This window comes from Anopheles cruzii, chromosome 2, assembly GCF_943734635.1.
Source record: "Anopheles cruzii chromosome 2, idAnoCruzAS_RS32_06, whole genome shotgun sequence".
In the NCBI taxonomy this organism is placed as follows: Eukaryota; Metazoa; Arthropoda; class Insecta; order Diptera; family Culicidae; genus Anopheles; species Anopheles cruzii.
In genome coordinates, this window is record NC_069144.1 from 11,779,683 (window position 1) to 11,798,313 (window position 18,631).

An 18,631-nucleotide genomic window follows, 5' to 3' on the forward strand; every position below is an offset into this window, starting at 1 on the left:
GTCGGGTGTAGGAAAAGTTATAAAACGTTACCCAAAAGTTGTTCAGCTTTTTCGGTATTGCTTAAATTTATTTACAAATATGAACTATTTCGGCGTGTCCCTCTATATATGGTCAACATTAATAGCTGCAAAAAGAAAGAACACAAACCACCCGCGGGTGCGGGCGGTCACTTGCGTGCCTGGCTGCTTCGGCGGCGACAGGAGTAATAGACTCATAGACTGCCTCACTTTTGTTTAACAATTTGTTTCTCCTGCTTCGGCTAAAGGCGCTTCTTTGTCGCTGCTCTTACGGCTAAAGACATTTGCGGACAGCGGACATCCATTAGCACCGCGTCGGGCTTAAGGCGAGTTTTTGCACAATCGCGGTGGAGCTCTGAGTTTGGGTGCGAGTCGAGTAGAGAGTAGTTAATTGTTACTTTTGTTTTTTTACGGATTACAGACGAGTAAATAGAAGGCGCGCGAGCCCTTGGTATCATCTGTCCATCGTTCTATCACTAAGAGATTCGGTATGAGTACCAGGAGCTGTGTGGTTTTGATTGCGGTGTGCTGGCTTATTGGATAGCTTTCCATTTAAGGTTCGTAAATATTTCGTTTCTTGTTAGTTAAGAGGACCCAAGAAAGGGCAAGAACTCAATCAGAAGGATGCTCTGATCGCTGGATTGAGCGTCGTTTAATAGTCGAAATTGTGACCTATAGGAGAATTGAGATTACTTAACCATACCATGTAACCATCGTACACTGCTGGTGGCAGCAGGGTACGATGCTTGCGAACGGGGAAGGACTGGGTTCGTATTTTAACTACACTAAACTAAAATCCAACAGGACGTGCGTTTCGCGGGATCCGGGAAAGCATCACTGCCCGGCAGTCCAATAAATAGTAAGTCTGTTGGACGCGTTCATTTAATTCGGTAAAGAAGGGTCGGTAAAAACAGAAAACAATCGATACTGTCGTTGTTAGTCGTTAGTCGAGGGGGGTTGTGCAGAATGATCGCTCTTCGCCGGCTTTGAATAAGGAGTTTTGGTTTCTTTTGTTGGTGCCACAATCGAAAGTGTTGATCGAACGAAGGTGCGGAGGTCCGTCAGCCGTGCGCCGAAACGAACACTGGACTAGGAAGGAATCGCAGAGAGAGAGAGGGAACGAACACTTGCGTAGGCGGGCCATTTAGTAACGGAAGTGTCCTTTGCGCCCGCGATAGTTGTGATAGATTCGCAGCGGCTGGTAGCTTCCGTTCGTCTGAACCGGCTGCTGCTGTCCCTGCGCCGGCCCCTGCTGCTGTTGCTGTCCATTAGCGCTTGCCTCCGGGCCCGTGATGTGGAGCGCGGTGGCTGACGGTTCGTGGTGCAGCCGAGCGGCACAGCGTGGCGCCAGGACCAGGTGGTACAGCAGGAAGTAGATGACCGAAATGACGCACGCGGTGATGGCCAACGCCTGGAACGTCACGATCAGGTGCTCGATGGTGGTCCACATTCCGATCAGCGCCCCGAGGAAGCGGCCCAGGCAGAAGTGGAAGATCACCGGCAATGCCTGGCCGGTGGTGATGACCCGACGCGGAATGATGTGCCGCATGTAGAACACGATCGTGAGCCAGGTGAGCCCGAGCGTCACCGGGTAGAGGAAGTCAATCACCACGCGCCACCAGGTGACGTCGGTGGAGGCGAGCAGCGAGAAGCGCAGGATAAACGTCGTGATGGCGGTGATCAGTATGTTCGAGTGGCCGCAAAAATCCACAATCTTCTCCGCGTACCACAGGACCGGGATCGTCAGCAGGGCCCCGAGAACGATGAACGCGCTCCACACCTCGCCGTAGTAGTCCTCGGCCAGCGGGTGAATGTCGTACGTCTTGACCAGCACCCCTTCGTAGTTGTCCAGCACGGCCCAGAAGGTCCCCAGGATGAGCGTCACCAAGCAGAGTCCGGCCGTCTCGGGCCCGTACCGACGGATGGCCGACATCGGGATGGCCACCATGCCGCACTTGGTATGCCACCACATCTCCGGTGGCGTCAGTGGCATACCGGAAGATACCAGCAGCACGAGGGCGGCCAGCAGCGCCAGCCCCACGTACCCGTAGTACGTCTCGAAGAACCAGCCGAGGGCAAAGTACGAGATGGCCCACCCGATGGCACCCCACACGATCTGCCGACCAAAGTCTCCGCGTCCGCTGGAAGTCTCCCGAGTCGCGATGATGGTGGCCGCATTCAGCAGCACAATGACGGCCAACAGGAACGCATCGCCCAGCGACCGGAGCACCAGGTACGACCAGAACGTCAACTCCGGGTCACCAACAATCTGTAAAGGGGGCGCGGGAGAGAGCAAGCGTTAGATGATGGGACCAAGGGACACCGGGAGTCCACTTACTTTCATGCAAACACTCTCGGACAGCACGCTCTCCTCGTCGTCGTACGGATCGGCCACTTCGCACTCCACTTTGGGCGTACAGTTCGAAGAGTTCGTCAGGAGCTTCATCCAGGTGATCTGCTTCTCGGGGATTTCGCAGGAGAACCCGTCGAGCGGGTAGCGGCACCACTCGGCACTGTGCGTCTCGTTCTCCTCGTTCACCGCGCTCCGCAGCACCGTGGCCAGCTTGAGCGAGGTCGCGGCCGAGGTGTACGCGTGGCAGAGCTCCCGCTCGCGGTCCCCTTTGTGCTCGCAAATGTGTGGCACCGGGATCGGCGTGTTGTCCACCTCTACCCGTGGCTGCAGTTTGAAGTTCTCCGGTGCCGGCAGCGGCTCATCGCTCAGATCGTAATCCTCGTCCTCGACCGAGCTCTCGGTGGACAAAGCCAACACCAGACCCTTCGTGTACGGGTGATTCAGGTTCTCGAACTCGACCGGCTTCTGGCAAGTATACGAGCAGTTCGTGAGCGTCAGGTGGCCAATCTGAAACAGGGCAAGGCGGGGAAATCGTTAATCCTGACCAATCGGTTTGAAGTTTCCTTCCTCGTGCAGTGCCGTACCTTTTCTCGTTTCCATTGGTAGCAGGTTCGCTCCTCGCTGCAGCGCTGCTGGAAGATGATGGCACCATCGTAGTCACAGGCGAAGCTCACCATCGACCGGCTAGACTCTTCCCGTTCGACGCGCGGCACAACGAAGAACAGCACCGAGTAGAGGACCACCGAGAGGATCATACAGAGCGAGGCCAGCAGGCGTAATCGCTTGCCGAACGAGGATCCCGAGCGGCCGGCGAGTCGATCGACGAGCGGAGCGATAATCAGCGGTCCCAGGATCGCCACCAGTGGCGCAATCAGTGTCACCAGGTGCGACTCGTAGTAGTTCAACCCGGTCAGGGTCATGTGCTTCTGCAGATACGGATGCAGACATCCCAAGGCTGAAACGAAACGACACTTTAAAGCTTTTCTCCTGCAACCGGCACGAGCATGGGGACCTTACCTCCGTAGAAGAGAAAGAGGACAATCTTCAACGATATTAGGTTCCTGTTGACCAGCGGCTTCTTGGCAGGTGGCGCACCCATGTTGACGACTAGATTACTAGCGGCGTCCTGCCGCGTTCGATGGGAGTTTCGATCGATTTCCAACTACCGTTCAGGGACACCCCGTTTTGGTCGCCTGTCGCACGCGGACGGACGGACGCGAACGATGTTGAGTTTAATTAAACACTAACACTGTGGATGCTTCCTCGGCCCGCGGCGTTCACTCCTGGCGCTCACTCATGCGGCCCATAAACGATGGAAACGATTCTTCGCCGGCGATGGGGCTCATTTTCGCGTGTGGCCACGATTTGCACTCTGGACTTTATGTCTCTCACACTTCGCGGGATCCGGTAGTCAGCGGCCACCAGCACTCTGCGCCGTTTGTTAACCTAACCTTAAATGGGCGACCGGTAATCTAATCAAAACCCGTGTCCCGCGTGTCGTCGTCAAATCACTGTGCGCGGACCAAGCAAGCAACGTACGGCAGAAATCGGCAGAAAGTAAATAAAATATAAACATCGTTCCTTTGGGTTCGGCGGTCGTCCCCCTTTCGAAGGGCAAGACTTGGGCAAATGGAGCGTGTGCTGTGAGAACAGATTGTGGTACGTTTTTAATGGCCTGGGTGTAGCAGCACACGCTTGGCGACTACCTAATGGCCATCGGTAGCTAATGGGACGACCGACAGACAGTGCAGTCGTGTTGGGTGCGATGACAGCACCGGAATGGAATTGGCCGAACGAGCGAGCACAGGAACGATTCATCATAAGAAAGCACCATCACTGGCCCCAGGACCAGGGATTGCAGTGCTCTGCTGGTCCAGCCACGGTCTGCAAGTAGACCATCCAAATAAACGCATCGTCGCGCTGGCTGACACCGATGATGAGAGCTCCCCGAACAGCTGCCACTTGCGGATGGCGATAAAAATAAACCTGGCCGCCGTTGGATCTGTCACCGGCGTTTTTCGTTGCGTTTTCCAAATGTTACACATTTCGTGGCCAATTATCAGCGCAAAGTACGAATGGCGGGGGGTTAATTTTGGAACTAATTTTCACGACACAACACACCGACCGATCGGTCGCTGGTGGTGATCGATTGGAGCTCGACACTGGGGATAAGAACTACGCACACGTGCCGCCTGTCCGTGACGCCGACATGCGGTCCCAATTAGCCGGCCCGTTGAGCTATAGGTAAATGTTTCGCTGGTCGACCCTGTGGTGCCGATCGTACCGGACTTTGCGGGATTCCACTCCGAGCGGGGAGAGCATAAAACGTACGGAGTTTTAGTGTATTTTTAGAAAAGCGGCACGCCCGATGAACTATTACGGGAATTATGACTAATGCCCCCCGGACAACCATCGACCATCGGCACGGACTAGCGCGGCGCAAGAGTGAATTGAATATCAATTTCAATAATATTTTACTCAATTAATTTGTTCGCCTGCGCCTACTACGCCCTCGGATAGCATGTGAAATCAAACACCAGCCGTAGTAACGGCTGGTGGTGGTGGTGGTAGTTTGGGCGGTGGTGGTGGTAGTTTGGGCGGCAATCGTTGTCGATACGCATGATTTAATGAATGCGCCTCCTGCCTAATGGGGATGCTGCGCCCCCCCCCTGCTTATGTGTTGCATCATCTCCGATCATCAGGCGGTGGGGGTCGGTTTTTATTACTATTTTCCCGCCGAGCGTGATAATAAGATGGGTTCGCACCGAATAAATAAGCACCCATCGGCGGTCAGATTAGCGATTAGACTTTTAGACTCTCTAACGTAGGAGCTACGCCTGTACCGTGGCCTGTACCTCACCTGTACCGTATCGTAGGCAAATTTCTTCCCCTATACCGGACTTTTTTTTCTGGCAAGCTTCCAGTGAAGTAGCCAAAACGAATTACTTTCAGCTGAACCGGTAGTGGACCAACATTTTTCACTGGCTCGCAACGCGCCCCAAAGGGTTCTTTGATTGTTCTCAATCGGTGCTCAACCGTTTACCAATCGGTGGTTCGATCAAGTTGCCATCGATCAACCGCCATCATGTGCCTTTTTAACCACAAAAAGCCGCCATTCCCGCAACTTCGAGAGCTACCTCTGACGCTGACACACTTTCACGGATTGTTGCACAATTCGCCTTCCTCCGGAGGGGAGGCCACTCTCCGTGAAAAGTGCTTCCGAAATAGCCCCTTAGTGCCGGAAGGCCACTTGGCTGGGTACCGGGCCGGTTGTGTAAATATTTACACTACATACGCTGCACAAGTGCACGGAAAACGTGAGGAAATCCGATCCCGGCCCGGCCCGAGGTAAGAAACTGTGGAAAACGTGGCAATGCATTTTCATTACTCCTTCCGCCTTTTTAGAGCTCCCGACCCTAGACGTGTGCTGGTCTCAAGTAAATGATCCGGCAAATGATGTCACCGGCAATTGGCAGACAGATACCCATTCCGGAGCCGGAGCATCGTTTACCGGCAGCGGTGCGCGGTGAAATAATGGCACTAAGTGTCCGGCAAATAAGGCAATAGCGAGAGGCAGCGAGACGCCGGAGCTAAAGGTTATCGCTAGAACTCTATAAAAGAGCTGCCGAGCATGGGTTGGGTCCCGCGTCCCGTGTTTATGCTGCGGTCGTTTTCCACCATTTTCTAGTAGGTTCGTCCCCCCGCCTGTCCGCTGCTTGAAATCCCTCTTTTATTGCGCTCACGAACTCGATACTTTACGACCCATTCGAATCCAGGTCAGCGTATGCGTTCTGCGGGGCCGCGCGGGTCGGACGCGCACACGGGAGCATTATGTAGATTGATCGGTTTCCACCATCCATCAGCTGGCGTGCCCCACCTGTGGGATACACGTCCGGACGAGCGAGAACTTTAAAACACGGGCGTGCGCTCCAGGATGCCGTTTTTTACGGAAAGCATGTTTGCTAAGCTAATGGATTCCAGGGACCCTTCGAAGCTGGGCTGGGCTTGGTGAAAGTAACAGCTTCTACCGGCCGATACCTCGAAATAGACCTTCGAAAAAAACTGCACCGCGCGTGTCAGCGCAATAGAAGTTGTAAGTGAAATCAAACGGAATGACGCGAACGACCGGACTGTGTCAAATTACGTCACCCAGCTCGCGAGAATATGCTTCAATCTTCGGACGCGAGCGAGCATAACTTCGAATCGCGCTGTTCCCGAATTACCATACAATGATGCTCCACTGACTGGCCATTACGGCTCTACTCGGCTCGCGGTGAATACTAAATTAGGAGGTTTCCAGCGCCCAAGACACGTTAAACAACGGCATTAAAAATTGTTCAAAGCAAACGTTAGGAACGTTGCTGTTTGTCATTTTAAGCGGATTCACGACAAAGTCCCGAATTCCGTAACCCGGTGGTCCTTAGCGTGGTGAATTACAACCCAAGCCCCACCAAGCCAAGACAGACCGACAGCACTTCCTTTCACTGATTCTATTTCCGCCGTAGGTGCACCGGACCGATGCGCTGATCGAACGACGACCGTAACAGTAATTTATTGCGCCCTTCGGTGCATTCGGTCGCTCCTTTTTCGTTAACTTTACGACCAGCGTGAAGCGCACACCGTGTCTCTTGGAGGACCACCAATGCGCCGGATTTGGAGCCGCCGACGGCCACAACCCAGGAAGTGGCCATTGTATTTAGCGTTCCGAAGATGGCGATCCGACACTAAGTCGAATATTGCTGTCCGCGTTTGAGAGGTCGTAACAACTCTAGATGCGAACGTGAACTCTGCGCGACGAATCACGCAGTCCCCAATTTGTCACAGCTGGGGGGCACCTCCCGAAATGGAGAGCATTCTGCCGAATTACCTCGGAATTCGGAGAAACATTAACCGGAATCCTCTGCAGAATTCCTCGGTGCTTCAGAAAACCTTCCCAGAAGTGCCCCTCGTTTTCAAACACGTTTGACGTTCCTTTCTGACACCGAAATGGAGCCCAGAAGGGCCCCAATGATGGGACCATTTGGGGAAGGTGGTGGGCCGTCATAAATCAAGACGTCCGCGCGCTCGCACAGCACATAACTTGCAGAATTCTTCCCAGGTCGATCGCAGGCCCATCGGTCCCTAAACGGGCCAACCCGACAGTGTTGGGCCCTCCATTTCGGTCCCCGTGGGGTGCTCGCGTTTCTAATGCAGCAGCATCCCCACACAGCATGATGTCATCGATTCCGTGCTCGCCTCCGAAAAACGTCTCCTTTCCGACGATCGTTAAGATCGTTTGGGTTTTATTTTAAGACACGTTCGCGTCTCTCGATCACACACACTCTCTCTCTATCTCTGTCTCTCAGGGATCGTCGCACGGACCGTCCCCAACGGACCCCAGAAGTCGGATGGACGAGCAAGTAGAATGCCGATGCTGGGAAGATGAAAATGACGGACACCAACACACACGATCGCTGCTGCCCTCTAAAGGGCCGCGGCACATAAACATAATGTGCGCATCGCAAAAAGTGCACGTCGTCGACGATGCATCGGTTGCATCGATCGCGTCCCGATGACCACGCCAACGGGGCGGGGGGTCGCGATAAGCGATTGTGCAACGTTCCCCCCATCGGGTGTGTTGTTTTCGCAAAATCGAACCGAACAACGTGCAGAATTATAAATAGGAAGTCTAGCGGCCGATCGCTCCGTTGTTGGTGCCGCGCCACACAGATCACGATCCACGGCCGCCTCCGTTTCCTGGGAAAACAAACAACAACCGCCGGACGCCGGAGGGGTGTTGTGCCTTTTGCTACTGTCCCCTCGTGCCCGTGCCCGTGCTGCGGGCTGACATCATCGGAGCGCATAAAATTATGATTCCGCGCGAGCGGCGAGATTGAAAGGATCTCCATCAACACCTCCATCAGGCGGTGGTCCAGTGGCCGGCCTCCTTATCTCAGACAGGTTTTCGTCAATGAAGCAGTCGGTGGCACCAGGCGGCGTTCATTCACACCCTGCCGAGAGCTCCGCCAGTTGTTATGAAACGTCTTGACAGGCTGCGTTGAAAGACGCCGTGCGCGCGCTGATAAGACTCAGGAGTTGATCAATGAGTGAGCATTACGATTGCGTACAAAAGTCAGTTCCGTTTGGGGTATTTTAACACCGTATAAACCGTAGGGTCCATAAACATTCCGGCTGCGCCCTCGGGTTGATTAAAATTCACATTCATAAGCCCACGCCATGCCAGATGTTGGTCAAATATGACATTGACCCACCGAAGCGGATCGTAACCATAATTTGCATTCTCGGGGACACCAGATGGTGTCCCACCGGACGGAGTGGACGATATTAATGATCGCTTCACGCCGGTGCCACTGATCACTGGGCGGGCCTGCATGATGACGATGCCGTTTGACTCTTCTCAAGCCACATGATCGACCGACGGGGACGCACAATCAACGCTGGACATTGTTTGCCAATCACTTGCACACGGACCACTTTGCGCGCTCCAGTTCGGAGCGGGTAGGTTGAGATGGCCCCAGCGGGTGGTCGCCGGGCAAGATTAAAAACTAACGGCGCGCACATCTTCAAGGCACACAAGAGAGCTGGGTCGAGCTGGGTTCTGCGCCGCCGCCCCATTCATACGCGGCACTTAGTGGCCAGTTTATTTGCCAAACTCACCTCACCTCGCAAGAAGTTTGCCAAATCGCCGGAACTCCACGCTTGCCTCTAACAAACGCACAATAAATATATCTCCACTGCGCGCCGGAGCGCGGGTTTTGATGATGGTTGGTGGTGGCGGCCCCAGCGTTCGGGTTCGCTGAGCATAAGCCGCGTGCATGAATTATGTCAACTCCCCGGGGGGCGGATCGCTCCGAAGCGAATGAAAGCAAAGCAGCATTTCCAGCGCGGCTCAAGGTGCCAAACATCTGCGCCGATCGTCGCGAAAGATCTTTGCTGCCGAAGTGTTACCAGACAAAAAGCGGGGAGAGGAAAATGGTTGTCCCCCGGCTGGACCCGCCGTGAGAACCCAATTGACGCTGCTCCGTCGGCGGAAGAAATTTCATAAATTAGTGAAACAAATAAAAGATCAAGTTGAACAAATAGATGGACCGATGGATCCATGTGTTGAGTGAAATAAAGTCCGCCAAAGAGGAAGTTAGGGCCGTAAAGAGGACCAGTTTAAGGGCCATTTGTCAGGTAGTTTGTTAACAACAGCCAATTGTAGTGTCCCCTCCGAGGGGCGTGATTGTTTAAGACCCATTTAAGACACCCTCTAATTCCCCCCACTAATTCTAAGACATGATTTTTAACTATTTCTGAGCATAAAATGGCCTCTTCGAGGAACCGGCGTCAAGAGTCGATTGCGAAGAAAGGGAAAAAGTCGATAGAAAGGCTAAAGTTGACTTAAAGAAGGTAACGTTTGTCAATTAATTTACATCGTTTTATATTTTATTGTTGGAAAATTCGATCACTTGTTTGCTAGAATGTAACCGTAACGAGACATTGAACCACTTTGTGCCAAATTTAGAGTCACCTTGCGTTCCAGAGACCCCTCCTCTAACGGGTAGCGCCCCCCAGTAACTAGTCGTAAAATGCACTTTATGCACTCCAAATGCGTTGTTGGCACGCTACCGCTTCGCTGAGCCCATCGTCGGCCGTGGGCCGAGGCGAAGAGTTATTAAATCTTTACGCAATAATTTAACACCCTCTGCCGTTGCCAGGGACGACCCAGGCACTGTCGCTGTGTGTGGGACGTCGTTGTGGCGGGACACGCCACAAAGGGCTCCACCAAAACGGAACCTTTCGTTTCTAACAAAATATACTAATTACCTCACCACACACACTCGGAGAGCGCTCCGTTCGCTGGCTGGCTGGTGTTGCTTTTCAATTACGCCGAGGCAGCTCCCGGCCAAGCATAAGAGACACATGGGGTGCCCTCAACAGGGCACCCACCCCCCGTGGAGTGCGTTACGGCCCGACTCCCGATCTTTCGACCGTGTACACTGTTATCGCTCCGATCAAAATGAACACATTTCAACAACCAACCCGGAGCCCGGCAGTTCCCCCTGGAAGTGCGTCAACATGAAGCCCGCACATCAAACCCGGGCACCGTTTAATCCGTTTTGTGAAGGGTGTCCAGCGGCGGGAGGTGTCGAGGTCTATTACCGGGACGCGGCGGCGGTCTTTTGCTACAGTTTTGGGGACGCCCTCCCCGAGGAGAAAGCTTACCCTTTGCCTGTCTCTCTCTCTCTCTCTCACGCACGACACGCGCTTTCGCGTATGATTTACGATCATTCCTCTGCGTGCGCCCTCGCCCGAGTTCCCGTTAACCTTGCCGCTTGACGGGCAAGACGGTTCTACACGGCGGCACGCCCCGGGAGGGACGCAAACCAAAACTGGTCTGATGCCTGCTGATGCTTCACGGGCACCCAGAAAACACCTTTTTTGGACCCGGGTGAGTGGACAGGTCACGTGATCAAATAAACATTAAAGTGAAAGGAGAATTGGCCAAACCAAGGCGCCCGTCGGTCCGTGCTTTTGTGCGGGGTCGCAAAAGATGAGCGCGCCAAGGCCCACTTAAAAGGATATAAATTTGGCGGACCCGGGCGGGCGGTCCACGTTAATCCACGGCCGTGCCGCGGTCCGTCGTAGTTAGTTCCCATGTGTTCTCCGGTGAGTCCAGAATGAGAACTACTTGACTCCCACACAACACCAGCCGCGGGTCGAGGCCGGTTTAATTGGTTGAACGCCGTTACGCCCCGAAACTCCATCCCCACGAGAGCCCAGAGATGGTGTCAGTGATAACGACTACGACGACGAGGGGCACAAACGGACCGTAGAACTGGCCAGACCAGAAAACAGGCCAGAGTGACGCGAATGTTTGTGCGTGAAATGGCCAACCGCTTCGGGCGCCGCTCATTGATGAATATTTTGACAAATTCCAATCTGATCTCACGTTACACAGGCGCGCGATCGACGCGATTGCGATCCGATTTGGAAATTGGCTGTCAGATGGCCGATAAAAGGGCATCTAATTTCAAGCGGCCGAGAGACCGAAAACGGACCTTCGTGTTTCGTTAGATTGCGACATCGACGAAGGGCCCTTCGGGCTGTCAATTGTAGTCGAGGCACCCCCCGGGTTAAGGTCGATTGATATTGAGTGAGTGTATTACATGCGCCATCGACGTCGTCATCACCGTGGCGGCCAGCCCACGGACGGACGGCTGGCCCACGCATGCAAATAGTTTATTAATGTAAATGATCGCATCATCCGTCATCTGTACATGGTGTCGAGCCGCATTCGCCGGGCCCGACGTTCCAATGCAATCGAAAGTGTTGTCACGTTTGGTGGCAATCCGGTCGGCGGTCCGGTGCGACCCCCCTATGACCGCGTTGGGCAATCAGTTTGACTCAGGTGGGTCACACTTTTTGCTATTTTATCACTAAAAGTCACCGACCAAAGTTATTCAATCATTATTGGCACATCGGAAAGCCAGAACTTAAAAGTTCTAAAAGGATCAACACGAAGAAAGTCTTTGATGGGCTCCGAAAAACTGTATCGGTAAAAAAATTACGTACGTTAAAGAGGTACACAATGAGGTTAAGGACTGGATTATATTTTACAAAAAGAAGCTCCTTAGTGAGTGGTCCGACATAAAATTGACAACAACCCGTCACAAAATGAGCCAATGAACCTTCGTATCGATCGATTGCCATGCGTCTGTCATAAGGACACAGACGGCGACGGGGGCCACAGGACATCATCTCGTCCCGGAGCCAGACCCAACCCAAAAAACATGACCTTCGACCACACGCATCATGATGCTGTGTCGTCGTCGTCGGAAAAGTTCGTCTCCCCTTTTCGGCCGCGTTGTCAAAATGAGTAACGGAAAAATCCACAACAACAACAACAAAAACAACGAGGACTGGCCGCTTCGTGCATTTCGTCTATTAATATTTTATTTCGTATCTGACCCGCGCGCGCGCGCCTGTGTGTGTGTGTGTGTGTGTGCGGGGCGTCAACTGGCGAAAATGGCGTCATCCTAGACACGACATGGTATGGTGGATGACCTAATTCTTTGCCTTGCCACACTGGGGACAGTAAATCGGATGGCACACAGAGGGCAAGAGAGAGAGAGAGACAGATCCGTGGATAAATCAGTGTCACAGAGAGAGAGAGAGGGAGTGTTCGGAGTGACCCCACGGGAGACAATTTTCTCGGCTGCCAAGCGGCTTCCGGGAACCATTCTCTGTTCCAGCACCAGGAATGTTTATCTTACTGCAACGGGAACGGAACGGAACAGAAATTATGGGATTGCGTTGGCCGCAACGACCCCCGGGCGAACCGGGTGTGGGACGGGTGGGACTTATCGCGGGCGAGGCGATCAAATGTCTCCCTCTCGGACCTCGTTTGGAAGCATCTGCATTTTTGGGAACGCCTGAAATGGATGCCGGTCTGGTCGGACCCTCACAAAAGGGAGAAGGGAGATGGACAATGTTTAACTTAACCATCCAGCGGAGTATCGTAAACAATCGGCCCGCCAACGGCCCACCGTTTCCGGCCGCCAGCAGCACGTGCTTCGCCGGCCAGCCAGCCAGCCACGAGATGCATTATTCAGCGACGCTCCGCCACGCTCCAGAGCACGTGGTCAGGACGGACCAATTGGACGCCCCACGGTGTTGGTCTACGATTTAGATTGGAGCTTCTTTCCGGGGTGCCCGCGTCCAACAGTTTTAGAATCGTACCTCGCGTTTTATGGCCGCCCAAAACTGGCCTCACCGACTTGTGCAGCGACCAATTAATATAATTGTTGATAATTATTTCAAGCAACTTTCGGAAACGGACACCATTTCTGGCCGATATTAATATATGAACCTTGGGGACAAGCTAATCCGGGGCCACCCGACTTAGAAGGTGCTTCCAAGTTTGCAGCTACCCAGCTAGTAATGATTTGTGGGACGCGCTACGTGGCCGGTGTCCTTGAGCCGCCGACTCTCGGGGTGAATATTGTAAAGCCCGGCTCATGGCCCCAGTAATAGCGCCATGATGTAATGCCGCGCGATGAATTTTCAATCGGCAAAAAACGCAATATTGATCTACGGGACCCAAGCGTGGCCTGGCCTGACACTACCACCACCACCGAGAGTAGGCCACCAAATCTGCCCGTTGTTTACCGTATTTTTCGATGGCAAAACACTGGCACCGGCGAAAGACAACACGGCGCGCAAAAGTAAATGCGCAAGAATGGACCTCGGCAACCCCATCATCCGGTGACATCATCCCGTGGGCCCACGGCTGGCACACCAACCCCATTTGAGAACGGAACTTTTCATTACCACGCGGCGCCCACCGTTCTCCGTTCGGGTCAGAGGTCGCCGGTAGCCACCGGAACCCGCCTTCCACAGGCTCCAGTGCACCAATTAAACTAAGCGGAACGACCTTGTCCGTGTTCCAGTGGCCCCAATGGATTGCATGCACCATTATAATTTCATTACCCTCTGCCGGTCCGGTGTCCTTGGTCCTTGGAATTGCAGCGCTCGCTCCCGGGGGAAGCGCACATTGCGATGGAGCAACCCGTGTCGACACTCTGTCTGGGCGTTTGGCGGTTGCGTGGCCAGGCGAAATGATTCACCCCACCCCAGGCCAGTTCTGGGCAGAGCAAATGACGCGATACGTGACGCTTCTGCGGGGGAAAGATTATGGATTCCAGTCGGGAAGCCACAGCGGGTTTACATTCCGCCGATGCCATCATCTTTACTGCGCTCTCCCATCGTTAACCACCCAGCGAATGACTCATAACTGTAAGTGCCACTCGGGCGGTGAGAAAGCCATTATGTCCTCCAAACGGCTCGTAAAGCTCCTCCCGTGGTCACGTTTCGCTGGCCAGCAAATATATAATTGTCTTTGGGAAATTTTGAGCATTATCAAATTAAATCGCCAGAGTTAAACAGTTCCAACCCAAGAGGGTGGTCCAAGGCCAGCTTTCTCCTTCGCCGGTGAGGACCGGGGCACCCCGAGGGCAATCATCAATTTCCATCATCGCGCGCGCGCGGCTTGATTTCGCGCACCGTACCGGCGCCTCTGCCGATACTTAAACTCAATTATCGGCTCAATTAATTATCATCCGGCTCAAGTGGCGGGCCGAGGGCGCGATCGCGTGCTCCGTGCTCTTGAAGACGCTCCACTACCACCAGCACGCCCCCGGCAATCGATTGACTCATTATTGGCCATTTAACGCGCAGCGAGCGGACGGAGCGCACTTGATGGCCCTCTTTTCGCGACTCGGAAATAGAACTGCGATTGAAACGATCGCCAAGAGGAGATCACGTGAAGTCGAGTGTTTGACAGCACGCCGTCAGCACCTTGGCCATCCCGTTAGTAGGATGAATAATGCCTGCCTGCCTGTGAACACTTCTGCTCTCTCTCCGGTTCGATTAAATACCCTTTTGCTTCGCTCGAATGAAATGTGTCGCGGGGCGGGTCACGAGCCACAAAGAAACGAGAAGCATCGCGGTCCCACATCGTCACGGTCACGAACGGTAGCCCAAGAACGTGCGGCATGCCACCAGAAATTCTAACGTCGGAATCGTGTTTAACCAACTCTATCGCCATGTCTTCTCCGATCGTGCCGAAGCCTGGGCTAAGAATTCATGACTGTCGGCGATCGAAGATAAGGCCTCCCGTGATACCTGCTGGCTAGAAGGTCAGAATCGCTCAAAAACACGCTCCGATCGGACAATTCTGCGCCATCCGCACATCATATTGCACTTCACTCGGGAGGCTACCTTCTCTAGCCCTTGGAGAGGCCCTTTCACGAGGAGAATCATCAAAAGAATGGCCGCCGGAAAGTGGGCCCCCCGCCGAATCAGTATTCCGACCGATCGATGTCTGTGGTTCATTTAGCAACCGCAACCCGTTTCGAATTGCAGATGCAGTGGTGCAGGGCGCGACTTCCCGAGATTACTCGACGCACGCACGCCGAACCCGGGAGGGGGCGTTCGGGGCAGTAGCCATATATGGGCGTAGGTGAATGGCGCTATTAAATCATACACATCCCGCGGTCCGTCAACGTCCGTCTCCCGTTTGACATTTCGTGGACCCAACGGCGTCCTCGCTTATCGCAATGGGGCACGGGACGCGAAAAACTGGTTAAACGACGCCAGGAACGTCGTGCGTCTGGAGCGCCGGGATGGCCAGGAGGATGCCATTGGAGAAACTCGGACCACCATTATCACCAGGAGCATCACCAGATCGATGGGCCATCAGATCAGGTATTGATCAATCTGTCTCTCTCTCTCTCGGGTCCGTCCTCGGTACTTGTCCGCGCAAAAGCAAAAATACAATCACGTCGTTCCTTACCGACGATCGTGCCCGGCGACATGAAGACATTTTTGTCAGTTGCAACTTGTCCATTCGCCACAGTTAACGGTACCCCCGCGCGCCCCTCCGGCTGGCGATCGTGCGTGCGCCGTACGGTCGCCGTATAATGTTTGCAAACCGTTAACGGTTCGATTGACGGTTAATCGATCTGGCGGGGCAGCCCCGACTGTCGGACCCTGCGCGGCGCAAAACAAAATCGCCGCGTGCATTCGGTGACCCCGCGCGCCGGAAACGAAAAACGAGCACAAAAAATGACCATAAAAAAGCCCGGACAATAACTTCATTTGCATTTCGGCGCACCGACCGAAAACGCGGTCCGCGCCCGTGCCCGCACGCCCGAACCCGTTCCGGTCCGGCTTGCTTTAATTTATGGTATGATAATTTGCTGTCTCCCTGTGAGGCGAGTCCGAAGTTTGGTCCGAAAAACGCCCAAGGCACGCTGACCCACGCAGCGCGCCGATAAGCGTGCCTTGATATGGCCGCCGCCGCATCTGATGTCCTTAACCTCCTGCGCGCCGGGCTACATTTTGAGATTACGGCCGCACATTTGGTGACCGAAAGCATAACATTCGAAGCAACAACTAGACGAATAAATCAACCAACGGCAACCGACAACCGAGGTGACCGAGGTTTTCCCCCGTGAATGGAATGCCGGGGCAGGATTCCGGGGCCGGGCCGAACTCGGGTCCGGTTATTGTTTTACCAAATACGGCAAAATTCGGACAACCGTCTCCCGGCCGACAACATGACAACAACGTGGTTCCGCCGGAGAACGCCGATGACATTTGCAGCGAAAAGCGCCCAAATTATGCGAGCCCGGTGAAAGCTGGCACCGCAATCGACGCAATACAATCACCGGGGACGTGGCGTTTTATGCTGCTGTGACCGTTAGGCCAATTGACCTCGCGAGTCGTGACGGACTCCGCTCTCGGTGTCGATGATGATGGGGCGCGAGCAAACCAAACGCCCATTAACTCATCCGTTGGCCGTTGTGCTGATGTCACCCAAAGTTGCTGCCTCCGATCGCCGCTGTGGCCGGGCGTCCTCGAACAGATGAGCGGGCTGGGCGGGTGAGTCGTAAAACAGCCTCTTCTCGCGCCTGTCCACGCGCGCGACCTTGTGGGGGGCGTCCGATGGTAAATAAATGGGCAACGGGGAACTCAAAATCAACCCCTTTCCCCGTGGCTCGGAAACTTCTAAAAATATGTCTTATGAATTGTATGAACATTTCTTGGCCCATTGTTTAGCTTCCTTATGCTTCTCAACACCCGACGGTCCACGGCTCACGGGGTTGTCGGCAAACAGACCAAAGCGCGGAGTTTGGTGATGATTTCATGCAAACACCCGATGACGCGCCCGGCCAAGAAAGGTTGTTGCGACATCCTGATGCCGATGATCCGCGGGTGCTGGTGCGTGTTTATTTTCGAACGAATAAATAATCATTATTACGATTCGGCGGGAGCTGTCCTTCACAACAAAGTGTTGGCCCCGCTCCGAATTATGACACCCCTCTGCCCCCTCCCGGGCAAGATTGAAAGGCAATTTCGTGTTTTCCGTGACGCACTTCGGAAACGGAAATTGATCCGACCGGACCCGGCAAATTAAATTTGCCAGGAGCCAGGAGATTAATGTTAGAACTTTAATGGGCGCGCTCGCGAAAATTTGGACCACATTGGGGAGTAAACAAATTCGGCGCCTCCGGACGGTTTCTGTTTTACTGTCGCACTTAATGTTTCGCCAATTTTTCGCTCCCGCCACGGGATCGCCGACGATCAGCTCACAGCAGTTGGGTTCACTTACGATCCGGTTCCAGGGGACGGTCCGGTAAAATTTTGCCTTTCATCAAGATCATTCAAACGCGGTACCGTTCGGAGTTGGCCGGTTTCGAATGATTTCGGATGAACTGGGTTTTATTTTTAGTTTTTCACCACACACGCGTCACAATAAAAAAAGAGGTTGCCTTCAACACTTTGTCACCTCGCGTCGCGTGCTGTGGCCACCGTGGTCAGAGGATCGGGGTTTTGTGGAAAATTCACACGCACCAGCGCCGTACACTATTTTCTCTACAAACGGCTTACGTTTCACTCCGCCGAATGCAGCACGGGCGAAGGAAATGTTCCAAATGTTTTCCGCCAAGCGGATCGTTCTTGGCCGGAAAAGTCGAAACGCACGTTTCTGTGTTTGGTCGGAACGACAAAAATAACACAACAAAAAGGGGATCGCAAAATGAACGCCCACCGAAACGTGGGATGCTGTTGCTGCTCTGCGGAGCAACCATCAACATATTCGGCCCCCGTCACCGTTCTGGGCCTCTGGGGAACACTACACACGAATCACTCTCGCTCGCCACCCTGGTAGTCACAGTCAGCGAACGAAGGAATTCAATGTCAGAATTGAAATTCTCAGTCACACCACGCCAGATGTTACGCATAAAATTATCATCACACGTTTGGCGGCTGGCGCGCCCAACGGCAGCCAGATATTCAAATGGTCACTCTTCTGAATCACACACGATCCGGTGCCCATCGCGGCTTACCACTTACACGCCGGAACACTAAACACACACTTCGTCGCCGGACGATGCCTGAGAACTGTAAACTGGTAAAATGGTTTTGGTAAAATGGTGATAGGACACCAGCCCAACAAATCGATAAGGCCGCTCTGCGTACCTTGAAAACAGAAACAGTTTCACGTTGCGGCCACAGCGCATTCAAAAGCGATCCGATCCGCGAAAACGCGAAACTGAAATAAAACTCTGTTTCAGTTCGAACTGAACAAACTGAAATGAAAACTGAAACTCACTGTTTTATTCAAATTCTCACTCACTCACTGTGAGGAAACCACGTTTCTCACAAGCCATGAAGCGAGTCATTCTCTCACTTTCACCCGAAGTCGACCCG

General features: G+C 53.7%; 1 protein-coding gene across 5 annotated transcripts; it reads right to left on the reverse strand.

Annotated features, from left to right (window-relative positions):
• Positions 1-36: 36 nt before the first annotated feature.
• Positions 37-18,493, reverse strand: LOC128268815 (uncharacterized). Of its 5 annotated transcripts, none has more exons than XM_053006059.1 (6): positions 18,401-18,485; positions 18,268-18,329; positions 3,389-3,822; positions 2,956-3,326; positions 2,357-2,878; positions 37-2,287 (listed from the first exon to the last, which is right to left on the reverse strand). In XM_053006059.1, the coding sequence occupies exons 3-6, from the start codon at positions 3,468-3,470 to the stop codon at positions 1,163-1,165; spliced, it is 2,100 nt and encodes a 699-aa protein (XP_052862019.1). In that variant the 5' UTR covers positions 3,471-3,822; positions 18,268-18,329; positions 18,401-18,485; the 3' UTR covers positions 37-1,162. The 5 variants fall into 5 exon arrangements, with proteins under 5 accessions (XP_052862019.1, XP_052862022.1, XP_052862023.1 ...); XM_053006062.1 differs by having other exon boundaries at positions 18,268-18,322; positions 18,401-18,420; XM_053006063.1 differs by lacking the exon at positions 18,268-18,329 and having other exon boundaries at positions 18,401-18,493.
• Between the last annotated feature and the right edge of the window lie 138 nt (positions 18,494-18,631).

What these genes read in the sequence shown, in the direction of transcription:
- LOC128268815 (XM_053006063.1), bottom strand. Translation starts at nt 3,470, where the DNA reads ATGGGTGCGCCACCTGCCAAGAAGCCGCTGGTCAACAGGAACCTAATA. An exon ending in CCTCTTTCTCTTCTACGGAG is followed by an intron (nt 3,327 to 3,388) that starts GTAAGGTCCCCA and finishes GTTTCGTTTCAG; the next exon opens with CCTTGGGATGTCTGCATCCG. An exon ending in ACCAATGGAAACGAGAAAAG is followed by an intron (nt 2,879 to 2,955) that starts GTACGGCACTGC and finishes GCCCTGTTTCAG; the next exon opens with ATTGGCCACCTGACGCTCAC.